The 27,996-nt window shown below is 37.0% G+C and overlaps 2 protein-coding genes across 9 annotated transcripts; one reads left to right on the top strand and one right to left on the bottom strand.

Moving 5' to 3' along the window:
• Nucleotides 1-107: 107 nt before the first annotated feature.
• On the top strand, nt 108-2,130 carry LOC100648143 (ATP-dependent (S)-NAD(P)H-hydrate dehydratase). Of its 4 annotated transcripts, XR_007226151.1 has the most exons (3): nt 281-631; nt 725-1,821; nt 1,853-2,130. XR_007226151.1 is itself a non-coding variant. In XM_048411357.1 (2 exons), the coding sequence occupies exon 2, from the start codon at nt 767-769 to the stop codon at nt 1,709-1,711; it is 945 nt and encodes a 314-aa protein (XP_048267314.1). In that variant the 5' UTR covers nt 108-264; nt 725-766; the 3' UTR covers nt 1,712-2,130. The 4 variants fall into 4 exon arrangements, 3 of the variants coding, with proteins under 3 accessions (XP_048267314.1, XP_048267313.1, XP_048267315.1); XM_048411357.1 differs by lacking the exon at nt 281-631 and adding an exon at nt 108-264 and having other exon boundaries at nt 725-2,130; XM_048411356.1 differs by having other exon boundaries at nt 725-2,130.
• LOC100647910 (bumetanide-sensitive sodium-(potassium)-chloride cotransporter) lies at nt 2,039-26,581 on the bottom strand. Of its 5 annotated transcripts, XM_048411353.1 has the most exons (20): nt 22,942-23,584; nt 22,693-22,862; nt 12,508-12,646; nt 11,112-11,172; nt 8,842-9,097; nt 8,016-8,269; nt 7,713-7,827; nt 7,288-7,619; nt 6,772-7,003; nt 6,562-6,683; nt 6,264-6,463; nt 5,921-6,068; nt 5,452-5,693; nt 5,173-5,381; nt 4,875-4,986; nt 4,656-4,759; nt 4,170-4,284; nt 3,831-3,976; nt 3,577-3,688; nt 2,039-3,490 (listed from the first exon to the last, which is right to left on the bottom strand). In XM_048411353.1, the coding sequence occupies exons 3-20, from the start codon at nt 12,609-12,611 to the stop codon at nt 3,355-3,357; spliced, it is 3,000 nt and encodes a 999-aa protein (XP_048267310.1). In that variant the 5' UTR covers nt 12,612-12,646; nt 22,693-22,862; nt 22,942-23,584; the 3' UTR covers nt 2,039-3,354. The 5 variants fall into 5 exon arrangements, with proteins under 5 accessions (XP_048267310.1, XP_012170863.1, XP_048267311.1 ...); XM_012315473.3 differs by lacking the exons at nt 22,693-22,862; nt 22,942-23,584 and adding an exon at nt 26,491-26,581; XM_048411354.1 differs by lacking the exon at nt 22,693-22,862.
• Between the last annotated feature and the right edge of the window lie 1,415 nt (nt 26,582-27,996).

The following is a 27,996-nucleotide window of genomic DNA, read 5'->3' as shown; positions in this document are numbered from 1 at the left end:
ATACATATGTATGTGTATTATTTTATGTATAGACATAATTTATCAATTTTATTCATTCTCGAAATCTTTAATCCCTATTTATAAATGAACATACGAATCTTCATAATGTTTCAAATAGTTAATGGCCGATATCGAAGTGACAATTGTTTTTTTAAGTTTTCAATTGTACACTTGTTAATACTTTCGTACTATCTTGTTTAAAAATTTTCAGTTTTCGTTATCCTGCTTTTTCTATGTAACAAAACAAACTCAAAAGGTGTTTAGGTAAATTATTAAATCAGTATTTTAAACATAAAAATATAAAAAACATGCGCAGTTTCATACGAATAAGGTAGAACAATCTACTTTTTTAGGTTATCAATGATACTTTTTATTATATTTTGTGTTTCTGTGTTATTGTTCGATTTCTACTCAATTAATAATTGCTACACAAAAACAGTATATATTGTCAATTAGATATTAAGAACATCACAGGTATTATTGTATTTTAGTATTTATCTCTTTTATCTTAATAATGTATTTATTTATATACACCATTGTTATTATATGTATATTGTATCTGTTATATATACAACTGTTACTGAAAAATATGTATTTTGCAACAAATGATAAAATATATATGTTAGGAAAGGTTCGCATCAATCATTATGTATATCATCTGTAAGAGGAAAGTAACTATTAAGATTAACCTCTAAAATTGAGGATGGCTCTTGGTATTTTGCAGTTTGCCTACAGGAATTTAGTCAAGTGCCCATTAGTTTCCACTATGGCTACATCAGTGTCTGTTGATGAGCGTATGTTAAAAGGAATAAGAAAAATAATTCCAAATTTGAATAATACCAAATATAAAGGACAAGATGGTAGAATTGGAATATTTGGTGGTAGTGTTGAATATACTGGTGCCCCATATTATGCAGCAATGAGTGCACTTCGCACTGGATGTGACTTAGTGCACATATTTTGTGTGAAAGACGCAAGCATTCCTTTGAAATCATTTAGCCCAGAACCTATTGTTCACCCAGTTTTAGATCAATATGATGCGATTAAACAAATAAGACCATGGCTTGATCGTTTACATGTAATTGTTATCGGACCAGGTCTTGGCAGAGATGATAAAATATTTAAAACAATTGTCGAATTAATTTCAATTTGTCGTGACATGAAAAAGCCACTAGTAATTGATGCAGATGGATTATTTCTAATTAGCCAAAAGCCTGATATTATAAAAGAGTATCCAGGTGTAATTCTTACTCCTAATGCAATGGAATTCAGTCGTCTTGTTAAAGGAATACTGGACAAAAATGTTCAACCTACTCCAATGATTAAAGCTAATGATGTTAAACATTTGGCAGATGCATTTGGCAAAAATGTAGTAATTTTGCACAAAGGAGCAAAGGATGTAATTGCAGATGGACATAAAGGTACAGAAGCTGTGTCATGTGGATTAGCAGGTTCTGGAAGAAGATGTGGAGGTCAAGGAGACTTACTATCTGGCGCGTTAGCTGTATTTTGGTGGTGGGCTATTTGTGCAGGAAGTAGTGAAAGTGCTTTGTCACCTCCAATAGCTGCAAGTTATGCTGCATCTAGATTAGTAAGAGAATGCAATGCATCTGCATATAAGATAAAGCAAAGGGGAATGCTAACATGTGATATATTGGAACAAATACAGCCAGTTTTTGCTAGAATTTTTGAAACTCATTGTAACAAGTGAGCTACTTAGCTAAAATGACTATAATTCTGATGTAAAATATTTTTGTATGAAACAAAATTGTTTTTTCTTTAAAAGTTTTAAATATAAAATCTTTATGTATATGTTGTACATGATAATATGTACATGATAATATGTTGTAATTGATAATAATATTGATATTGATTATAGAACATCTTCATTCAATGGGAGAAGTCGAACACGAAGCACCGATTCCTGAATTATATCTATAATTCCTTAATTTTTCATTGTACATATAAATTTAGTATATTTTTGCATCATTAAATTATGGAGTGTATTAGAAAGGAAAATTATATAAATTCAGGAATGTAAAAATCACAATGAATTTATTATAACTAATGATAGATCTTTTTAATGTCATTAAATGCATTACAAAATAAATAAAACATTTTATAAGCTTTCATAGACTTAATTCTACTAATTGTTCTTCTTTTTTTAGTTATCTTCATATTTACAAATGGTGCATTTCAGTAATATTTTACTGTGAAGAAATTTTCATTTACAAGTTTATACAGAAAAATTATCGAATTTATGTTTACAAAATGAATCGTTGATTTAATCTAGAAATTAATTAATTTAGAAATTAAAGAATGAAGTATAATAATAACTTGTTCAGTACTGAAAATTGTTTACATTATTTTAATGTTAACTAAATAAAAGGCGTGACTTAAAACAATTCACAATTAAGCTTTGTTCTGTACTTTGTTTACACGTAACTAAAAGTTATATGAAAACAAAAAGAATATTTCCTATTCGAGCATCAGTAATAACGATAATAATTAATGATCAATAATAGTTAAGTACTGTATTATTAAGTATCGTATTATTTAAAATAAAAAATACTTTTGTAAAAATAAGTGAATCATATCTTTAAGCATTTATATAAGTTTTCTATGGAATCAGAGTTTCAGTAACAAGAATTTTCTTAAGTAGGTATATAGTTCTATAATGGAAAAATATATTACTGATGAGAAGTAAGAAATATCTCCTCCTTCGTTGCTTAAGTGTAATACTATACATTTAGATCAGTTAAAAAGATGTTAACATATGAAGTACGTCATACTATTATTAAATTATTTAGTTATACGTCATTAAGTTCAATGCATGTTTAAGAAGTCCATCGTATTCAATGAAAATTTAAATTCTACTTTATCTGTCTATTATACTATATGTCGTATTAATAGTAAATGTTAAAGATAATCGTGTGTATTATCATATAAAAGTCATTGATTGCTAACTAAATAAAACATCTCCACGCTTCAAAGTACAATATATTCTAAGAATAGTTGTAGTGTATATTTCTTCATTAGCGCGTCCTAGAGTCCTATAAGTATCAAAGATATGAGGCTATTATTTATTGATAGTCCCATATATTGTTGTCTTTCATTTCTACGTTAAAATAATCTCGTCAGCGAGTACCACCGGGCTTGACGTTTAATAAATACTGTATAAAAACGAAAACAGATCATAGTATCTATATAACTTTTGGCATGAATATACCGAATACTGTCTGTCCACATCAGAAGATGTCTTTGCTAATCGCGTAGACGTTTTCGTGATGTTATTCAACGTAAATTCATCTAGATACTAAAATTATATTATTGTTTAAGAATAATGTCGGTGAACTACGAGTAAAACGTTAAGACAGAAGTATGATTTCCGCGTATCAAGAGTGTTGGTGGCATATCTTTAGTTAAAGCCTCCAGCCATGCCATGTAAAGCGGGGCTGAAACTGCTCCTTTTCTTGGCATTGGCAACGACCTGCAATTTAACGAGTTCATTTGTAAATAATTAATTGTTTGCTTGATTATTAATTTTGTAAGTCGTCTAGTAAAATGTGTACTTACATTACAACCAACGTGGATTGACTGGAATTCTCCAATAGTAATTCTCGCAGTCTGAGTTGCCGGTACGTCTTATCTTTCAAAGACTGAAGTTCAATTTCTGTTACACAACATTCTGCAACAAGATATTGAAATTATCATTTCAAGTAGCCTGATAATTATTGACGTTTGAAATGATTATACTGATATATTTCCTTCGTAATAAATAAATGATCTTTTTCAAATAGGATAAATATGTATATAATCTAGTAAAGTACCTGTGTTGTCAGGCTCGTTTTTTCGGAAGTCAGATATAAGTTTATCGAAGAAATCTAGCGTTTCTTGCTTTGGTTGAACGCTTATGTCGTCTACCATTTTCAGACTGGTATATCTTATCCTGAATTTTGCCATTATCTCGGTCATTCTGTAAATTATTAATATACATGATCGATGATCACATAGATTATTTCCAATTAAAGCTATTTTTAATTAAGGAATTCTTTTTATTGAAGATACGAACAAAAAATCAATTGTATTTAATCTATTCGATTATACGATTATTTATAAGTATATAAAATCTAAATCGAATCATATTTTTTTTTGGATATTTAACTTACTCCTTCTCTTGGGCCACTATATCTTGTTTATGATTTGCCAGAGCGAAAATTCGCATTTTACAATGCTCCCAATTCGAGCGTGTACTGATTATATACGGAAGAAGAATCGTCAAACCTGTTGAATAAAAATGTCTACCACTTAAAAATGAGTACACCTAATTGAAAAATTAAGTAAATATTTTAGAATAAGTAACGTGGTTCGTTGAAGATTTTTGTTAAAGGCATCGAATACAAAAGCGACACGTTTTTAATACGTTTTTGTTACTGCGAAATTATCAAAGGATTATTCTTCGAAAATTAATACTAATCTCATTCAGTTATCTGCTGGGATAAGTCAAAGATATTTGTTGATTAAATCATTTAGATGAAATAGAAAGACATTTATATCATACACATTAATTAAATATAGGTTAATTAAATACGACCAGATAGATATATCGATTAGTGATATTGATTGTAGACACGTGTAAACATTTTATGAATTACCTCCATCGTCGTACAACCACCACACGTCGATTGTACCATTCTTGTGTTTTCTTTGGAAAATCGCTAAGCGTTCAGGAACCGGTGTCATTGCGTGCCGTTTCTCCCTGTAGAGATAATTTAAAATATAAAATAACATTTTCTGATTCTGATACAATTACCAAAAATACAGATGCAACGCTTAACGTCTGTAGATGCTCATTGAAATTAATTTTCACCTACATTAATTTTTCTATCGCGTGTTTTCGTTTGTTCTTCAAATGGTCACGAGCACTCCCGTGAGTAGGCGAATCTCTAACAATTTGTGGAGCGTCTACCGGTACGAATTGCGTTCCTGAAACAAAATTATAATAAATTTATAATAATAAATTATAATAAATTTATTATAATAAATTTCAAATGAAGAATTCCAGGTAGAGTTCGAACGTTGCTAAACATCATGATAAAAGTAGCTAAGGAAAAGGGAAAAATATCTTTCAACGAATCTAATCATAACCTGATCAATCAAACTCATAGATACCTATTGTTGGCACGCTTTGCACTCTTGGAATTTGACTGGACATTGACAAATTGCTATCCACGTGCATCAAAGTGCTTCCAGTCAAATCGTAGCTACTTTGCGCTAAAACACCATGTTCGTCATCTCCATTCGCGGTTGCAACTTCCGAACAATCTAAGCCCTCCGCGATTCGTAACATCGCTACCGCTAACTTCTGATCGAATGCGTTACTAGAAACGGTACAAAGTTTCGTTATATTCTCATTATCGTGGACACCGTGATAAACGCCAATTGACTTACTGAAGAACATTGAAATATTCTTGCAGATCCTTGTGGTTACACGTTGACCAGTGTGTTTTGTAACCCATTAAAACAACGTTCGGTGCCAACTTGCCGACACCTGTTGCTTGCATCAAAGCTGATGCACCCCGTTCGAAGCTTAAATCCTCCACTACATGGTAGAACGACTTTATCCGTTGTTGATGTAACCATGCATAACCGTTTCTCAGTCTCATCGATCGTAAACGGTACGATAAACGAGTCTGGAAAGAGACGAAAGTCGTTTTTGTTAATCTTGGGTGTTTGAAAATCCAAGTTAGATTGTCGATACGAGGGGATTTACGACACTAGTATGACAGTAGAAGATAAAAATATCATGAGAAAATAACTGGTTGAAAAAATGTGGTTACAGCGACTAATCGGAAACGCAGTATTTTAGGAATGTTTATAAAAGTTAAAGTGTCTAAATCCACTTATTTAAACTACGTACTGGGTGTATTTCACCGGAAATCAGTAGCGAATGGTTTTTCGTGATGAGATTTGCCAGATGCAGTAACGCTGGTCTGGCGCCAGGAGCTCCGCTCAGTGCCAAAATTTGTGGGGCATAATTTTTGACATGTTCGTCGATAGAATTCAATCTGCAACATTTAATTTGAACATACATTTGAGAATTATGTTACATCGCGAGGGAGTTGAAAATAGAAAGCACGACGTCAGATAAAATTGGTAAATAGCGCACTTTAAACGTGTCTATACGAAATGGTAACATCGCGTTTACATATTTCAATTTGACTAACTCAAGAACAATAATGGAATTATAATAATATTCTTACCGATAAACGATAGAAAGCGCAGTCTTGTAGGTTTGTGCTTGCGTACTGCTACCCCAATTCACGTCTGGTTTCCGATACACCACTATCAGATACAACGCGAAGATGATGACAAACGTGACCAGCGAAGTCACCCAATCAATGAGGAACATTATGGACACACATGTGATAAAACCGAACAAAGACAACCAGGTGTTGTAATACTGTAAAAAAGAAACTTCACTGAATCTCCCTCCTTGTTTGATCGCCACTGATTATTCAAGATGTGCTCGTAAAATATCTTTTTACTATGGTTACTCACTCTGAATGTGGGTCGCCATCCAAGCGGCCGAATAAGCGCCGCGTGAAAGGTGCAAAAATTAATTAACGCGTACGATGCCAGGTAAAAGTTTGAGATTAGAGGCGCGACCACGTTCAAGTTTGCTGAAAATTGAGATAATTTGTATCATTTCGTTATTTTAATTTAAAAGCTAGAAGTCTAAAATATCGGGAGTTGCAAATTTGTTGATACCTATCAAGAGGAACAACGCTGCCACGAAGAACGTGAGCACGTAACCACGATAAGGTTCACCGTGTTTCCCGTAACTTTTGCTAAAGTAAATCAAACCGGGATAAATTCTGTCTTGTCCCAGCGCCTGTATCAATCGTGGTACCGATAGCAAGTTTGTCAACGCTGTAGAGAGGGTTGCCGCGAAACAGCCGGCGTAGATCAACGGACCCCATACCGACATAAGTTGCATCACCTAGGAGCAAAGAATGTAAAACCACACTGTAAATTTATTCGCTGGAAGTTTTTAGAAAAATAATAATCGGCTCACCCTGCGATCTATTTAAGAAATACGAACCTTAAAACTAAAGTCAGCCGAGTGATAAATTCGTGACTTAAATAGATAGACGATAGCAATTTTTCCAACTTTCATTTTGGTCGGACTTCAATCTAATTACTTTCTCCATATAGTTTTGATTTTAATAATCGATAGTGTTTTAATGCTAATGTGTTTTAAACAGTCTCACAGGAATTCCGTACCGAGTAACTGTTGTGTAATCCGTAAGTGCAGTTGACGTTCGGAATGCAGTTTACGATGGTATCATTTGCACTGACAATCCCACTGGCATCCCTTATGGCCGCTCCACCAGCGAAGAAGACAAAAGTGACATAACTGAGCATCGAGATTAGCAACGCAAGAAGTGTTCCGATCGGTATGCTGCTCGCTGGATCCTTCAAATCGCCGGAGATATTGGCACCAGCTTGAATTCCCGTTACAGATGGAAAGAAAATGGCGAACACGGAGAAGAACGTTTGGTTGCTGTTCTCGGAAAAACGATAATCCGGGCCCAGGTTGTTCATGAATACTTCAGCTGAGAATTTAAGAAACGATTCGTTTAGAGATAATAGTGTATAAATAGGTTTTTGTGCGATATACTCCTATAAAGTAATCGTATCTGACGTACAGGAAAATCCAAGAAATCCATATGCTTCTTGCGTCGTATTCTTAGGTCCTATGATAGTACCAATCAGAAAATCGAAGATAGCTGCGACGATGATGGCTATAAGGAAGTTTTGAGCCTGAAAGAACTCGTTTTATCAAACATCTTAAAGAAAAAAAAAAAAATATTTGGAAGTTACAAGCATTAAACTATTTACTATAGTAAAGCAACGAAGAGCGTAATACAGCAGAGCAAAACTTGCGGACTCGTACGACACACGAAAACGATTAATTTTTCTATCGCGACTGAAATACATAAAATAAATACCTTTGACTCCCATTCCATTCCAATCGCGCAAATCATGATCATAACGATCAATGCGATTATTCCAACGATTCGAACGTCGTTTACCCCATTGTCAATGATTTGCATGTTATGCTCTCGTAACAAATCGTTCAGGGAGTCGCAGAAACCAATGGTATTCATCGATGCCGAAACTGCATTTGCAAATGCAAAAACGATTCCTACCGAGGCTCCAAATTCCGCTCCCAGAGTCCGTGATATGATGAAATATATACCACCTATAGAAATTTCAACTTATACGTCATTGGACTTAACGATTTATTTAGAAATATAGTAACACGATTTTCTTTCGTTTCTATGGAAGTAAATGGGGGAGAAATGAAATTCGCGAGGAGGAAAGAAGTTTCTCCTGAGAGCTTTTACGCGCGAAGATCATCGAATTAAGATTTAAAGCGTGTTACATACGAAAAATTTCGACATTAATCGAAATATTAAAAATCTAGTTTCGTTAAACATATAGCTCGAAAATGATGGCTCGTATTAAAATTCTGCCAGTTTTAATAAGATCGGAACGGTATTGCGTAAAAGTGGATAAAACAAATATTAGAATAGAAAGAGATCTATCAGTGGGAAATTTCTCATAATGTACATATTTGCATTTTTATAGGCAAATCGTTGCAACTAGGATATTGCGCGGTTATTTTTCAAGGACGATTTTCCACTTCGTGGAAAAACCAATTGTCAATGTTCGACTCTGGCGAGGCGAATGTAACGACTACAAAGTACATGGCACCACTCCTTGGAAAAAGGAAAAAAGAGGACGAGAAAGAACGGGGGACCCGTAACACACCTCCCTTTACTTCCCCATTAGTACTAATTGCGCTCAGGCTAAGCGTTGTGATGACGCAGACAGCTGCCGATATTCCGATTATGATGATGCTCTGCAGTATGCCCGCCTGTGCTACTACCCATGACAGTCGCAGGAAAAGCATTACACCCCATATATTGAGCAGACATGGTATGAGGACACCCTGGATCCATCCTAGTTTTATTCCCGTGTGTCCTTGCTGGGTTACTCCGATTTGACCAGCCTCTATATTTGTGTCCTGAAATTTTCAAATTTATCTCTCTATTGCCTTCTGTTAAATCGCTGTATACGAGGTGTCATTCTTTTCTATAAAATTCTAATCGCACATAGTTTCATCGAGATTTCATATTCAACGAAGTTCAATGAATTTTTCCAAATATTAAATAATTAACCGATTAACTAATTTATAATTCGAATATTTTAGGACTTTCATGTTACTTCTCCCGAATTTAACATCTTTCACAGAAGCTTTAGTTAAACAGGGATTCTCGCGTAACAAGACTGAAAAATCGATTTTTTTTTTTTTTTTTTTTTTTTGATAAATCAATGGTACGACACTTGGAAAATATGTTACTAAAATGTTGCAGTCGAATTCGAAGAATTACGAATAAATAAGCGCAGTTGACGTCTTGTTTACGCAAGTCGAATTTATATTGTTTCACTTTGGAGGAACAGTGTAAATTCGGCTTTAGTAACACAATAATATGCCCGCGATGTTTATGCAATGCAATATTGAGATGGATGGACAATGTGATAATTTGTACGTATGTGATCGTTGTTTATTTTTGAAGATTGCAACGTATGCGATAGTCTTCGCAAGAGCATTTGAAAATACAGAGACCGTTCTTGGTATTGTTTCGAGAGTTCAGAGAGTTCAGAGAGTTGAGAGTAGTTTTACATGGACCGAGAGGATACCAACAATTGCGTACAATTTGATATAACATTTAAAGGAGATAAATAAGACCAATTTTGTTAGTCTATGAATGTATCTGTGTGCCCGAAAAATGATAATCTTTTGATGTTAATAATTTGCCGAAGAAAAATATAGATAAATAATAATCGGATAAACGCATTATGTCGCGTTTCGTTATCAAACCTATTACAATGACCTTCGAGAACGGCGGGGATTTCAAAATTGATATCTTTTCTAATTTCTCTCGCAGCTGGTATTTACTGCTATGTAAACTTAATATACCGTCTCCCTCGCGCTTCTCGTTACGAGTTCGATCGTCCTTGCCGAGGGAGGCAGCTCCTCCGGGTGTTATTTGACTCTACGACGAGACGAGTTGAGATTAGCTTTATCACTTCTAATGCACGCGTTATGCAACCTTTATTTCATTTCCTCGAAAACAGTACGTCAATCTAAAAATTTGGAGTATCTCGCAAAATATTTAGCAATTAACTCTGTTCGCGTTGAAAATACCTTTATTCCGTTCGTTAGAGAGCACTCGACAGGAATTTTATCTTAAATGTACAATGGAAATGCAAATAAGGAACATGAGAAAATAGTTCGTCTGTTCGTGTCTTTTAAGGAACACGACGATTCTTTAAACCGATCGCGAGTCATGAATGAAAAATACTCGGTTTCTACGAAGAATTGCACGTATATGTATCGAATGAATGTTGTTACATTTGCATTTCTAATCCCTTCTCTGTCGCGCGTTTCATTCGCACATTCGCAAATGGGATACGTGACCTATATTCCTACACGCGTTGTTAACACTTGACCGACGTGTATAAATTTACGTATTTCCGATTATGTCGAAACACGGAGCCGACCATACTATTTCATCCCCTTTATTCACATTGCGTTAAAGCGTTTTCCGTTATAATATTTGAAGCAACCATCGTTAATAACTATGACGTGTATGCAATTTAATAATATAGCGTTTTACGTTACTTGGAAACAGACACGATGAAAATATATTATAAAGGATAATTATGGCGTAAAAGAGGAACGGAAAAATTGGCGAATCTGTCATGAGATCAAGTTTATAGAATTTTATGTCCGCGTTTAATGGTGACTCCGTTTTCTCGTTATAATACTTTGGAAACTGCAGATCTTTTTGCCATAAAATTCTCGTGCGATCAATCAGATGCATTATCATCGAATGTATTCTATTATACGAACGAAAAATAATTAACGCGCGGGTACGAGAACCTCGACAATTACGAGATATTTTTCGATGCATTCGATGATATTAGAAACGAAGGGTAGTACGACGAATGTCTACAGGGTGTGGCAATCTTACCTTTATAAGATTTCCTTCGTGTAGGGTGCTCAGCGATGGCCTCTTAGCACGACGACTCAATCTACAAACAGAAACGTGCCTGTGAATTTCGGTAATGGTATCGGTGAGCCTATAGCGACTAATTAAGTTAGGATAAACTGTTGAACGATTTGACGAATGGACAATTAGGTAATGTTCGGCAGGAGAATTTTTCACGAAATTCATAACGGTATCTCTAAAATCATGGAATAATTAACAAGTTCTCCCGTGTATCATTAGCAGCGTGTAATATACCGTACGACGTGAAAAGTACTTTGTTCTCTTGCGTTTTATTACAATACCAAATATATATGGATTTTTTTGTAGATTAATACTTCAAACTGAGATGATTTATTTCCAGAAGTATAGCCATTGCTTTATCGCAAGCGTTTAAGATTTAATTTAATAAGAGTTACAAATTGTTACAAGACTGCCGTAGAAAGAAATTGCAGAACATCTGAGATATCCACTACTCGGTGGTCGTATACTTTCTGTCAACTTTCAAAGACATTAAGGACAAATGCTACGCGAGAAAATCGATCTCAGGGAAAAAATTTGTCGCAACTGAGAGGAAAGCACGTAGGAGGCAAGTACGTAGTAAGTGATACTAAAATAGACATCGAGAGTTCTTGTTGAAAGCGTATTATTGTTTAATTTTTGGAGATGAAAATTTGACAGGAAGAACGACGTACTTTAATTCGTTACGGAAATAATCTGAATTATAGAATCTTTGTTCGAATGAGATTTTACTCCGTAGAAAATAACGGCGAGACCTTTGAAAACTGTGAATTAAGTTAATTAATGATTTTTATTAACTGTAAAAGAAACAATGGATAACTAAGTAATATAGATAATGGATGGATAACTAAGTAATTTTATCGTGTCGTTAAAAAAAGGCAAATTATTTCCTCGTTTAGAGGAAACGGCCTTTTAAACAACGTTGCAAGAAATAGCTAATTAGACAGAAGATACGTTGCTCCGACCGATATTGAGAAATTAACTGTTTCGTTTCGTCAACAAAGTATCGGAAAATCATTAATCTCTTAAACGTAAAACAGAAAAAATAAATAAACGTTATTGCGAAACATAGAAGTAGCTTTTCTCGCTGCGGCAACAATAACGGTAAAATTACAATAAATTGTCGTCTGTCGGACAAAGAACGCTCGCGCCGTATCCTTTAATTTAAAGTCGATTCTAAACGCGTAGCGTTATTTTCAACGGGTCACTGTGCATCTTTTCAGAATTCTCGAGGATTTATTTTTATATTCGCTGTTATAATCCTTTTTCTCTGTTTCTTCGAATAAACGCATACAGGTATTATTTTTACAGTATAGTTTTGCACGCGCGCGCACACATACACGCACACACATACACATACCTATAATGATCTAATCGTGGCACCACGTCCCACAACCCGCTAACGTTTAGGGTCATTGGTGATCTCTTGTTATTTTGGCATCCACTGATCACCTCATCGTCCATAGTTTTAAGTACGAATCAACTGCGTCTCGTTGAATCTGCAATGATAAGGAAAAAGCGCTTTTAGTTTCAATTATAAGCCTTTATAACGAGATACTTGTATTACACAATAGACATAGATAAAGGTGAGAAAGATGTTTGACAAATTGACCGAGATCGTGATCGTTTTACGTTACGTAATTTACGCCGTTGATGTACATTCTGTACAAATCTAATAAAAGATTTGTCAGATTGCTGGGACAATGCCAGTAGAATTGTAACGGAGTGCGTGTCGTTTGAGTGGCGAAAATATGGTCACCTGTGAAATCTAAAATATTTGGCAAGCTGTCGTGATAAATGTGCCAAAAAGTGAGCGCGCGACGATAAGTTTATTATCATTCCCGGAAATAGGAAATTAGTAAAATTGAAAAGTTCCTGTAATATCGCGTAGCGCGTACACTTAGCGAAAATCGACTTAATCGTTCGAAAGGAATTCGCGTTTCGTCGAATCACCAAATTTAACCCTTACTCGCTACCGTGAACATATCAATCGAGTTTTCAGGAAACGTGAAAAATCAAAAGAATCTTTTATTCTACGGCGTAGACTCGCCACCTGCGAATTCATGTAATACGAATACCGTGAAAAATATTTTCTAATTAGCATCATTCTTCGAGAAAATCCTTGCATTATCGTACTTCCTGTTTAACATCCGACGAGTATCAACGCGAAAATTTGCTTGATTATAGCTCCGTGAAAATCTACGTATCTACATTAAATGAGGGGCAATCGTTTCAATATTATATGCTACGGCCATTTTTATCTTTCTAAAGGAGGAAAATATGAAAGGGTCGAAAAACAGCTCTCGGCGCGTTCCAAGCGTCGCCATCGATCAACCAGAAATTGCAAAAACGTATCAGTCAGAGTCGAAGAACTCGTGATTCACCGTTTTTCCTCATCATCCATTATTCAAATCTGCCAGCTGATTTTTCCCCTAAGATAATGAACGAGATGAAAAAAACAGAAACAGGACGGTGCGCGCATACTCGCTGGTTCCGCCGCCTGTTTACCCGCTCATCCTTGTAGCCTTCGCGTATTTTTGAAGATCGTCAAGTCAGAGAGGCAGAAAGTGGAGTCGCGTATGCGCGGAGGTCGACGGAAAAATAGATTTTCGAAGAAAGCCGCATCCGTTGCCTCCAAGTTCGAGCGAAAGCGTTCGAGCCCTCGCGAAATACTTCGCCTCTTCCGTTCGTCGTTGCGTCGTCGCGAGAAATTCTCTCGAAACTATTTGGCCATGATCCCGGAATTCGTAACGCCTCGCGAATGGCTAAACTCGAGTTTCATTCATCCTGACCCTACCGAGAATATTGACACTACGTTTTCAGAAAACTGTCCTGGGAACGGAAGACTGGCGCCGATAAACGCCAGCACGCGTTTCTAGGTCCTGTTTAGATGAGGTGTCGTCGAATCGTTAAAATCTAATTTGATAATCTTTATAATAATTTATTGACGCGTACCGAGATGATTATAGATAGGGCAATGTTCCTCCGCGTAGCTTCATCGACAGTTTTAAATGATTTTCGATATAGAACCAAGGGAATGAAAATCGATTACCACGTTCGAATGCAAGTTAGTTGCTTGAACTGAACGATCGAGGTAAATTCGAAAATAATCAACCGCCGTCAAACGACACGGCACTTGAGTTTTTTAAAAGTTAATGCTTAAAGAGCGTCGGTAATTAGTTCGGTTATTTGAAACGGTATGCAGCCTGTTGTATATATTGAAACGCAAGTGTCGCAGGCGAATAATTAAGCAACATTATCGCTACTTTTAACGCATATCTTTGCGCGTCATTTGCACATTTTTATTCATTACGATAGCGAACTCAAAATACGATGACGCATACGGTGAGTCATTTGAAATTACCATGGATAATTTCTGAATTGGACAATACTGCAAGAATTACTGTATATCGAGTGCTAGTTACTCGCCTTGATACGAGATATTTATCACGCAGCTTTCGTCTGAGAGAAATTTTTAAGAACGCCGTATTCTTAACATCAAATTAATCTTCCATTTAAAAACATCTATTAATTTTGTTACTTCGCTTGGTTATAACTGCACGGTATCATATGGTTCCTGCATCTCCGTATATTCGGTAAGCGTCTTTTGCATCTACCTTGAATCGTGCGATGCGTTGCGGTGCTATGCCAAAGCAAATAAATTTTCGACACATTTTTGCTGTCGGTTTCTAGCTTGGTATCTAGAATTTTGCCAAACAGCCCATGCCCATGACCGTGATCGTGAACGTAAACGTCAAATATGAATAGAGAAATAGAACATATTTCAAAATAAGGATAGTTCGTACGTATCTTTGGCCTGTTGCGTTAAATTTCATTTGAGTACCGTTGTTCCTTTATGTTCCATAAACGTAATTAAGGTTTAGTTCGATATTTACGAAATGCAACAGATAATAGCGAATTATCGTCGAACCTAATCTTTCCAAGAGTATTATTCGATTGATCTTTCGACACACTGTTACGCTATTGTTTTTGTGCTTTACAAAATTCTTTCGATCGACAAATCGACGTTGCTTATCGTTTCAACTTTTCAATTTTGCTTCTCTTTGTACTGCAAATGGAACATGGAAACGATCTGTATCGTTGAGTCGTAATTCACTTTCTTTGTACAATCGTTCCTTCGTCCATCTTCTGTGCCATAAATATTATAATTATTACAAGTTCGATGAAACGATAGCATCGATCGATCGATTCAAATTCATTCGCAGCAGTCGAACTGAATAATCGAATAAAATCAGTAAGCGTGAACGAAAATAACGTAACGTTAAATGATGTTGACCGAAGAGACTTTATCATCCCTTTCTATGATGTTTTCACAATCCTTATCAAAACAATGGAATGCTGAGCTCGAGTGTCTGAAAAGGAATGCGATCTAATCAATCAGAATAATAGTGCAATGATTAGGATTTTTAATAAGCGTGTCATTTATAAAAAATTTCTAATGAATGATATCGATGCGATAAATTCGCACTTGGAAGAAACGAGTTTTCTTATCCACCAATCTAATTATTTGATTGGCTGCTTAATGAATTTTGAAAAAGAATGAAAAAGAGAAAAGCTACTGTGAGAGATCGGCGACGTAACATCGATAATCGATCATCGATACGATCGATCGTACGTGAAAATAATATTGCGAAAACGGTGCAAGGTCTTCTCGAGGAAATCGTAATTTACCATATCGTTTTGTCTCGCAAACTGTTGGTGATTACTAGCACCACAGATAAAAATAGCGTTGTACTGTTCAAAAGCATTATTTAACAAGTCAGAAATTCAAGGCAAACTTCGGCTGTATCAACCATATCATCTACAGCTTGCTGTGTATTTCTACGTAAAAATGCTGCGAAGTTTCCCATTGAAGGATACCTAAACTTGATCTATCCGTGTTATTATTTTCGTCGATATCCTAATCTATCCAAATTTTGAAATTTGAAATTTACGTATGTATTATGTATGAAGACGTTTGTTTCGATGAATACAAATGCTGGAGTTTCTTGGTTTCCGAATGTCGAGCATCAAGTTGAATAAAAATAAGCAAGTCGGAAACAAAACCGATCAGAAATTTGGCTGATTCTGGTAGATGGAGCTGATAGAAAATCATGGTATTCTCAAAATTTGTCTGATCTTCTTCGAATTTCATCGGAATATAAATACAGAGATAAGAATTTAAAGTATAAAAGAAATCGAAGAGAACGTGGAAACGATAATAATATAAACAATAGCGGTAATAATATTCGAGGAAGAGATATAATTAGGCTAACAGAAAGACACGAGCAATTGGAATTAAAATTTGAAGAAGCTGGCGTTAAAATGTGGGTTAGAATTCACGGATACCGTGGCAAGGAAAAAGTTCGTGAGATTTCTTATTCGAAAGCATAACTCTGCGTTTAGCAACACGCAGATAACAGTTTACGCTAAAAAATTCTTGATTACGTTACGTTCTCTATGTATGTACGACCTTGTATACATTGTATACATTGTATACGCTGGAGGGTTTATAGTGGACTCAACTAGTTTCGAGTCTTGGTTTAAGTGCGTACGCCTGCAACTCAACTTCAAAGTTGTGTTTTCGCGTACGAAACGTCGTGAAATAAGAATTAACACCGTAACATGGACTTATTTTTCTTCGGTAAATCGTTCTATTTTCGTTTCTGCCATAATTTTCGTTCGACTTCGGTATCGCTGTTCGCGTGGGCGTATAAGGATTCTGTTCGAACTAACCCCGTGTAAATTCGGATGAACTAGTATATTTATTTTAGCAGCGTTGCCCATTTTAATCGAAATTCGTAATTTCATTGTTATTAATAGAATATTAATTATAAATTGTTATTATCGATTTTATAGAATGATAATTAGAATATAAAATAAGTAGAATTACGATTTGATAATGAAGAATTGTATTCCAACGAACCTGACGATCGTTTTCGCTATAACATTTCAAATGAAATCAAATATAAAATAATAATGATAACAATTGAAATAATTTCTTACGTTTCTCGTGTGATATACAGCGAGTTTAAAAATATTCGCGACAAACAGAGGCAAGACTTTCATTTAGATAGAACATATTCACGTTGTTACAGTGTACAGTTATTGAGAATCAAACCGAGTATATAAATGGCTCAAATTAGCATCACAAAGTTACCTTGTCCCACAGTAAGAACATCCAATGTGTAAATCTCTTCGTTGTGAAAGTAATCAAAAATTACATTTTACGCAATGTGTAACATTGTTTGGTCGTAACGAGAGATAAGTTAGGCTGAGTTAATAAATCACTCAACGTAAAAAAGATTTCAATATTTATTAGGAATCGTAAACTAACTTGTAAAATGGCATTAACCCAAATATGATAGGTGAATTTCTTTGTTATGTTTTTCAAAATAATGGAACTTTTTCCTACTCGCGATTAAGACTAAACGTATTCACTGGATTTTTCTCTTACGCTCGATTATTCTTTTATTTACATTATACTTTACGATCCTAAAAAGATATTACGCGTGTTTGGATTAATTATAAAAGTCTAATTACGTAGCGATTCCTTTTTCAAATGTAAACCTAGAGATACGCTCTCGGACGAACAACGCCATTTTACTTATCGATAAATTACGTCAAACTGTCGCAATAGAAAATCACCATACACCTGTCCACGTACCCACGACAGATTTGCACGTGTATAAGGAACGAATGAAGAACAAGGCGTATCTTTTACATACTTTCCACCCAATTTTCACCCTGTTGCGAGGCACTGTATCTCAAATATTTTAATAATGTTGGATCTACGATGGATTATGTCAAAATTACAAAAAACTGCAATATCCCCTTCACTTGGCGATGTTCTATCAAGCCGAAATTCGCGAGAGAGAAAAAGACGAAGCGTTCCAGTGTTCGAACTACCACCATTTCTCCATGCACTGTGAAAAGATTGAACGTACACGTTGCAAACGATTTACGAGAGGAACAAAAGAGCACGGCACACTCGTCGATCTATCCGATCGTGCAAAAGCACGGTGCACGAGATCTGTGGCAGAAACGCGTGGAAAAGGAAGAAAAAGGAGAGCAGAACGAGAGAAAAAAAAGAGAGAAATGGTATCCTTTCGAAAAGGGATCGCAAAACGGAATTGTCACTCACGGGATGCCGAGGCTGGCAATCGAAACGGGAGCCTGGGAACACGATCGACCGATTCACGGATCGCACGCGATCCACTCGGCGGCGGTAAGACCGATCAGCGGAGATCCAACGCGAGCCACTGAACACACCGTGCAACACTCGAATCCCTCGAGCCGGCCGACACTAAGGAAGGAAGCATGCGTCGTGCTTCCCTTTCCCCATAAAACTCTTTCAAACACACACGTGCACACCTACTTAAATACACACGCGGTGGTATGCGCGCGCGCGTATATCACCGCCTCCACAACGCTGTGTAACACACGTCATACGCGTGTCCACACGCCGGGGCTTCGGCTTCGCAAACGCGCGAAACAATAACGCGCCCTCGGAAAGAAGAAGGAGAAACTTGGTTTATTGGCAAACGAGTCAAAGACCCGATACCTCGAAATCGATTCTGTATCAATTAGTAACGTTGTGTCGGCGTCGCCGAACTTCCCTAGGATCTCGAGATGAAGACAGGAAGGACGAGGCTCGTGTCACATCCGATCAAGGATAAAGCTAAAGGGGGTGGAAGTGGAGAGTCGGGATTCGATTTACCGCGTAGAGGGGTCTTTTTTCCCTGGCAGCTTAGGGTTGTTTGGGCATTGCGGAGTGATTGACATTTTTCGAGGGTGCTACTGAAGTACTTCTTCGTGAGCCGAATGTCTTCGTTGAACCGAGCCTTTCACCCCGCTCCTTCTTTCTAGGGTTGTTCCTGATATACGGTACAATCGTAAGGTCGGATTTATTAAGGTCAGAGAAAGATCGTCAGTTCTTATATTTGAAGTTCGTTTCAGGACACAGCAGACCAGTTATCGGTAGGGTGCGGATTTTTATGCGTTTAAGGGTAATTAGAAGACGCGAGAAGATACAAAATTCACGTAGCATACAGAGATATAAAGAAAATATTCGAGGACAAGTACCTGTTTCAAGATTTAATTGGCGAAATAAATCTTTAGACAGACTTCCAATTGTTTAGAGACAGGACGCGAAAGTTCGATAAACGCGTTGTTGTTGGCGCGTTGTTTAAAATACGTGGGTCGTTTCGTGATACGTGCTTCGAATGTAAGTCAGATACGCGATGAAAGTAATATTGTTTGCGAAATTTATGGGGCTTCGTTTTCAAATATCGTAGGATGTTGTTTGAAAGTAAAAACGACATTTAAAACTTTCGAGGTTATCGCGTGTTGGCATTGATAGTGGCATAACTTAAAACAGAGTAAACGTTTTAAACATTTTCGAATAAACCTTTTGTAATTTACATCTATTAGTTTTCTACGTGTACCGTGAATGATATTCGAGGTGCGGATGATGGGAAGGATAACGTATCTAAAACGCGTATCTTTCGTCCCCTGTTCGTCTTGAACAATATTTTGATACAAAGCAGTAGGACAGAGAATTTATTTGTCGAATAAAGCTGTTTACCCATAAAACACCTGGTTCTACTTTCAATCGATAAATTGCTAGACATCCTAGACGAAGGATGAAGCACCGTGAACGCAAATTGTGACGTTGCGCCTTAACAGGAGACACACCCACGCTTCTAAGCCGACCTTGAAGCGATACGTTATCGAACCATAGTAGAAACGCGAACGTAATAGAATCATTTACCATGGAAGAAGATCGATCGTTGATTATCTTTCCACGAGTTTTTTTAGTTTATCCTGGCACCCAGTTTCCCTGGTTTAGATTACCAAATTGTTCGAGCTACTTGACCGGAAACCGTTGTTTGGGTAACGCATCCTGCCTCGCCGAGGGTAATCTCGCGAATTTCGGGAGCGTTAAACATCTACCAAAACTAGACTTATCGCAATATGCTTTGTGATATGGCCGACCGATGATAGCGATGCAATTCGTTTTCATTCGATAACGCTTTATTTTGTTTTCTTATGCTAATCGTTCGATAGCGTCGATTTACTTCCTTCCATGATAATACATAGTTACGTGTGTCGCGCTTTGTTATAGTTTATTCCAATGTATCTTTATAAATGAAAGAACTTTTTATTAAACAGTCGGTGTGAAATGTAATTCTGTATATCTCGTGTCTCTTTAAATTTCAGGTCACGATAGATTCTCTCTGCGAAATTTTCAGGAATGTCGAACGATCCTTGACAAAATTGCCCTCCGGGAGAATGAATTTTTAGGAGGCAATGTCTAAAGTATAGAAGCTAGCGTTTAATATTTTACGACCGTTTAACTGTTTCGAATGTAGCCATAACGTTATTACTCTTGCGTTACTCTTCGGATCAATTACGAAATGTGTCGGTTTTCTTCGAAACTGATAGACGGAAAGTCTGTCAAAACCAACCAATCGTGTACTGTTCGATCAATATTTTTCTTAATAAGCTGTTTTCCGATCTTTGATTCTACCTAACGACCAGTTTTATATAACTCTTTTATTGCTTTTATTCTCCAACGATGGGAATCCCAAGTTATTGTCTTAGGAAATTCATCGACTAATAAAACGCAAATTGATTGCCTGACGCGGAATTTGCCAAGTCCTCGACGATCATCATCTTTCTCGTGCTCTGTTATTCTTATATAAAAGAAACGAATAAAGAATCGAATAATTTTTTACTATAAATGTCGTAATCTTGCAGCAATGGTTGCTAATAGAATTAAAGAATTCTTTTTGGAAATTCCATGCGCGTCGATCTTACGACGTGACGGTAAAATAATCAAAATTAACACATCGACCACTTAGCTGATTAAGTTTCTGTCTTCTTCCGATTTTTAGTTGCACAGCCTGTCGGCCCTTGAAATTGCAGATATTTATCATCTACGTTTATGATACTCGTGTTACAAAGCTTTCGCTTATAAAGGAATTAAGTTCGAATCGATTAAAATCAACGATAAGAAATCAACGGTCTATCGATCGTTGTAATTGAAAATAGAATTCTATTTCAATGATCGTTGCGTTTCACCACGATCTTCGCCTCTTGCGAGTATCACACAGTTGCTTCAGAGGATACGATTAACTTCGTACGGAGTTAGAATGCCACTAATTGGTATATTTTTCATACCTTTGGCCACGTTCCCTTCTTCCTGAAAACGTAACGTACCGTCATAAAGGACGTTTTAGCTACAGAGATCAAGTAAAATTCGTGCGGGCATCGATATAAACGCGTTCGCACGATACGTTTCAAGTACGTACAGCCGTACGACTAACACGATGGAAGATGGACGAGAACGTTAGAGCGTGGCTCGAAGCAGAAAGAAAATAACCGAATATTTCCGGTCAGAACCGATTTCTGCACAAAGATGCGCATGCCAGTAACTTTTTTTTTTATTAGCAAAGCGATTCGCATATACTAGCCGTGACTTCATCACTTAAGTCGTTAACAACGATATTTATGACGTCCATTCCTTGGCTTGCTTAAAACTATTGCCAGAAATGAGAGTAAATTGCAAGAATGCTAGACCATTGCTCGAGGTAATTAAACATTGCCGCGTATGAAGAATTATTGGCGCGACGACAAAGCGAGGGTAGAATCGTGGTAAAGCAAAACACTCGTTGAGATAAAATTTTACTCGGCGCAGCGATTTATTGAACTTTTGCCGACCCTTTGTCATCCGAGCTAATGCGGTTATACAAACGTACGCGATTCGTTTCGATAAACATAGACGTTTACAATCTTTTTTAAAAGAACGGAGTAACTCCATTAAAAAATTACAGACAGAGAGACGAACAGACGACCGTGGAAACGTGGCTGTGAGGAACGTCATGGTTTATGACAGGTCACTGCCATTTTTCTATAAAATAATGTAAAAATAATGTTATTACGACAAATTTTAGTCCGCCATTCGCAATATCGTTCTTTGAATAAATCTTTCTTCCGCGATTATTTAATTCGTACGTCATAAATGAGATAGGGCAGATTATCCTGAATTGATAAAGAGGTTATCGTTGTTAAATGCGAGAAACGATAAGAGCATCAGGTCTACGAAAGACAGTCTAAGCCTTTTTAGTAAACAATCGAGATTTATAGTCTATCGTCTGTACACGAAAGTGACAAGTGTTGCGTTTGGTCGCTAATTTATTCCGTCGTTCATTCATAAATTTTGTTTAATAACATTCGTGTGCCGTCACTATAGTTCAACGGATTTGAATATTTACAAATTGCTACTTGCGCGTTACTACGTGCTGCGTTTGAGTTTAATTAGCCGAGTGCAAAGTTCTGCTTCAAGCGGAGAACCGTGAATGATAGGGAAATCCGATGAAATCTTCATGCCATAAATGATACGATAATTCAAACTATTTCGTCTTTATCTCTTTGCTTATCATTTCATACATTTATCGAAAAGAACTTTGCATTTAGAAAATTAACAAAATGTCATTTCCAAGTAACATCCGCTCACACAGAAATTAAGTGGAAAATTCACCTGAAACGAACACCAATTTGTTGATAATCACCGTCGATTCAATCGCTGCCAAATTGCGAACCGTAAATTATCGTACTTGTCAATGGGTAGACTCGTTTCAAACGTCGTAGAGTTCAATCGTCGCTACGCGCGTCACCAATTAAAAACCAGTTGTCTGATTCCATCGGTCGCTACGAATACATACCGGACAACGAGAGATGTCGTAAGTTAGAACGGTCGATTGTTTTACCGGTTAAAACTGATACGTACTAGTCCATTATCGTTTGAAAGTCAAAAGTATTGTCCTCGATCACATTCGACGATAACTGTTCTTCTTTTTTTTTTTTTATACAAGTTCTTCGGTCAACTCCTCTTTGTCTTTGTCATACGATCCTCATTAATCCTTTATGTTTGTTTCTCACGAGTTGACGATACGTATCTTTGGTGGCGTGTCTCCGGTCGGTTGCGATCTCGCTCGTTAAACTTATTCATCGTTGCAATTACACGTAATTAATCCGCGGTAACGCAATTCAGAGTATAATTATTTAAGGCTAACATCGCGCATGCAAGTTACCGCCCAGACCGATGGATTCGTTCGGTAACTATTACGTTACTTACAACCAACAGGTTTGATCGTGGGTTGTGTAATGGAAAATTATTTGATCATTGCACTGTTTACTTGGAAACATGAACGGCAATTAGGTTACAGCGTAAGATCTCGCGCCTCCTTTTCGCGTGAGATAATAATTACTGGCTGGTTATGCGGTAAATAACGCGAAAGAGTATGTATATCGTATGACTAAAGAGGCTAACATTACGCGAGTCGACGTCAATATCGGAGATTCCGCGTTACACGCGACATTTTTATGCAACGATCGAACGAAACGAATATCCACGATCGACTGTTCCTTTTGGATAAACGAGAATCGTCGTTCCCATCTAACGATTCGTTATCCTTTAAATCGATGTTAATAAAACACAGCGTCGTTTCTTTCTGCTTCCTCGTACAAGTTATTTGATAAAGTAACTCTGACATAATAATAACAGTGTGCAAAAATAACCGCGTCGATTACGAGTGCCATTCTCGTTCTCGTGTCATCGGTTAATCTGGTCAAAGTTTTGTTCGATGACGCGATTTAATCGAGATTAAATTTCCTAGAAACCTCCAACCCTGCCATATAATGGAGATCATGAGCACACGTTTGTAGACAAGCCAGAAATACTGGTTCGATCAGGCCGAGTGGTAATATCCGGAAAATGTTAAGCGCGAGGAGGGTAGGTACCGCGAAGGCCGGATATGCGGAAGTTTGACGCGTTGCCAGTAACGCGAAATTGTCCGCTGGAGGAATCCTTACGATTTGCGAGTGCTCATTAAAATTAGCTGCGCCGGAAATAGGAAGTCCACTGGTTGCGTTGTTTGTCACCGAGTAGGTTCGCCAATGATTCATAATGCACGCGAGGTCACTATGCCAAAAATTTGCCTCTGGCGCTCGCGTTTCAGGAAACGATAGATAGATAGATAGATAGATGTCCGTTTCCCTTCGACGCGCTCCGTATTTGCTTCGGTTTTTCGGATTCGAGGTGTTCGAGGTGGGGCTTTTCGTTGAAGCTGACACACTTTCGGAAATCCTTCGAATAGAGTTTTTTTTGGTAATTCTATCAGACGAACGGTAATTAACGAAAATATAGAAACAGATACACGCATACGTAAAGCATGGCGCTGGGAATTTTTTATGATGTCAGAGAATGTTAATAAGACAAAGTTGAAATTCGTATTTCGATGGAACATTTCGACTAATCCAATCTTTTACATATTTATATAGGAAAATATTGAAGTATATCGAGATCGTTAACCACTTTCGTAAATGGAATTCATGAATGTAAATGCGAGTCTATAAATTTAATTAACGACAATTTTAGTATTTATGGTCATAAAAGGCCAACGAAGGTCCTAGTTGATGGGAAAGCAGTTGTATCGGTTCAATAGCCGAGAAAACGGTTCCGATCTCATTCTTCGTTTCGCATACGTTTCGCGATTAGCCTTTTTTCTTCGCTGTGTCCTTCTTATATTTTAAATGGTAGCTAGAGTTTCTTTTATCACTTTTTCTTTGCCTCTTCTAACGATCTTGCATAGTTGCAGTCATTGAATTGGTCGGAATGCGAAGGTTCGATTCGAAGGCAAAGACCTGTTCGCGTAGAAAAAACAAACTGAACAAAAGAGATGGTTCACCTAAACGCTTCAACTGGTTGCCGACTAACATTTGTTCAACGTCGAAGAAGAATTAATCGCTCGGATGGAAGAACTCGTTGTGGATATGTATTCCAGATTAATTAATAATAATCAGACGAGCAATTTCTGTCGCAAATATTTTCGTTCGGTGGGATGCACTTGACGGGCGATTGCAACGGGGACAAGCTTGCGGATAAATGTTTAAGCCTCTTCAACTTTATGCTTGGTTACGCGTTTAAAGTTTCTATGTACACATGGCCAAGCGCTATGCTCGTTTTATGCGTTTTCGAGGGGATTCTAAATAAAGCAGAAGGAATTTGGTATAGCGAGTTTAGGTTGTTCTTTCATAAAAGACGGACACGCGGCGTTCGTCGTGTTTACCAGCGCACGTTTTGATCCGCTTGAAAGTATTACTGCATCACAGTCAGGCATTTGTCATATCCGGGAAAAACCTCTGGAAAATTTTCCCGTGCAAACGGCAATAATTTTTACGATATCTCGTTACGCCTCAATTTCGTAAACGCGTGCATTTAGTCGTTGTACATACGTACTAATTTCATAGGCGAATATATTCGTGAACAAAGAATGATCATTTTTTTTCTAATGCTAATCCTGGTTAGGTGAACGCACGCGTTTTTAAATATGACCTTTAAATCAATCGGTCGAATCGAAAGAAAGTTACAAAATATACACATTATATAAGTGTGTATAATTCCAAACTGGGCAGGACAAAGTAGACGGAAGGAGGTCACCCTACGTGTGAAAATAAATCGAGAACGTGGAATAACATATTTGGCAAGACGCTTTGTTTCCGAGAAAGAAAATTTGGAAATGTATCATACGCGTATACTGCGCTTAACTAAACCTGCCTTCAACCTGCATTTTCTTGAACACGAAGCCTTAAACGTAAAATTACGTTGTTCTATATTTTCGATTCGGAATTTGTTATTTGACCGGACCTTTTATATAGAACGAACGTACGTACATGTGTGTGTATGTGCGCGCGTTCGTGTTTACTAGAAGGTAGCAAAATTTCTTTTGAAAATTTCAGAAGAGTAACGTTAAAGCCAGAAAACGCATGTGTGAATCGACAGGCTCGAATTTATAAAACGATGATTTATAACGATAAAAAAGCAGCTGTTGCAAATTAAGAACATATTTGCCCGTACGTGTGACAATACGATCGATTTAACAAACGGTTTCACAAATAGATGAGATAATGGCACGCATTTTAAGCGTCTGAATACGCGTTTAAATTAAACTCAATTTGGAACTGGCAGAAACCTACTCGATCTAGAACTGATTCGAGTTTCATCTGGAACTTGATGCTCCGTAATGAAACCGTATTTAACCGCGTCGTGGATGCCAGTAAAATATAAAACACGTTTTCTCGCTTCAGCTTGACACATTTTATACGATAAAACTGTTTCAACGATATTGTTAGAAAGTTTCATAGATTCGAGTTTTCGTATTACGATAGTTTAAATTCGTATCGCAACGAGTGTTGCATCGACAGAGTCCTCGGCCACGTTTATAAATAATGTTTAGCGTAGCGTTCGCTTGAGAAACGGTTCGATATTAAATCTCACCTGTCGGGACTGGCTTCAGAATTAGTCGAAACTGGCCCATATTGGCAACCATAGTTCTCGAGAAACGATCACTTTGAGGAAAACTAAAGAAAACTGAGTTACAACGTGACGTCCCGTAGCACATAAGACACGTTATAGCGCCGTGAAGATCGGTGGTGGAAGAAAGGATTAAAGTTTGAGTTTGCCTCGCTATAAAAGCGTCACTATAAAATAACACGTGTTGCGAGGATCCGCTGTCTTTGCTTTCGTACCAGATTTCGATCACGTTTGCCAGTTCTTTTATTTATTTTACAAAATATCGTGCGAAATATTTCGAAACGTTGTAAATCTACCCGAATCAAGTAACCTTTCTCTATACGTAGGCGGCATATGCTTAAACTTACGATATTCTTTTTTCGTTTCTATCGATAATTGATCAATTTTTTTTAATACCGCGAGAAATGGAATGACGTATTCGGTTCATGGAAAAGCGAACGGTTAGCGTAAAGATGTTAATTAATCGACTGATTTTGAGTAACGCGTTACGTTATCCGCTTAATTTTCGCGAGTAACGTTTTACTTTCGATAGAATTGCCCTAGAAATTTCGCGCTATTTCGTATCAAGGGTTGTAATCCGAATGGATAAACATCGAATCTCGATCTATTTAAAGAATGCTGAAAAAAGATTGGCATCGCGTAACGTACAACCAGATACTGCTTGGATCATGGTTGTGCATATAAACGATACTAATAATTGCAGAAACACAGGCATTGGTATAAAAATGCGTCAGAAGTTTAACATTTACAATTTGATGAAAAGAATTGGCAGCAACCGCCGTCCGAGCCATAGCTTCTGCGTAAACGATTATTTCGCGAATACGCGCGGATCAATTTGCGAGTATATATTTCCTTCTACGACCGAGCAAAGTAACCCGGACATCTCGAGATCCAACAGCCCCAATCCAGTTCGAGCCAGTCCGATCCAGCAAACGATCTTGTAGACCACCTGGATAAGAGAGGGCTCCGGCTACGATAAAACTTCGATGGACTCTTCTCTGATAAATCAAACGCGTGACTATAACAAGCGGAACTAGTGGAGCATGATGACGATGCGACACGGTGGCAACAATACGATATCGTACATCGTTGATTGTTGTACGATACGTAGTCGATAGAGCACGATGGAAAGAGCGAGAAAGATGGCGAAGGAAATGAAAGAAAAGAGACACGCACTTGGGATACTTTCGTCGTATCCTACTACATCGTAGGCGAGGCGAGAAATAAATATACAGGAGATTAAGACATTTCTTTAGTACACGCGGGCACAAATTGTAATTTTGCTTGATCGTTCGAACGATAGATTTAAATCGATTAATTTATTTTCGGTCGTATTATTCAACGATAATATACCGTGTGCGCGGACGTGTTATAAAGGGAACAGTTATACGAATAATATCACGATATTTTACATATTACGTTACACGCGGTGGTGGGAGGAAAATTTCAAGCGGAAAAGCTTTGTTACAG

Source organism: Bombus terrestris, chromosome 13, assembly GCF_910591885.1.
Source record: "Bombus terrestris chromosome 13, iyBomTerr1.2, whole genome shotgun sequence".
Lineage (NCBI taxonomy): Eukaryota > Metazoa > Arthropoda > Insecta > Hymenoptera > Apidae > Bombus > Bombus terrestris.
This window is presented reverse-complemented; position numbering and strand designations above follow the sequence as displayed.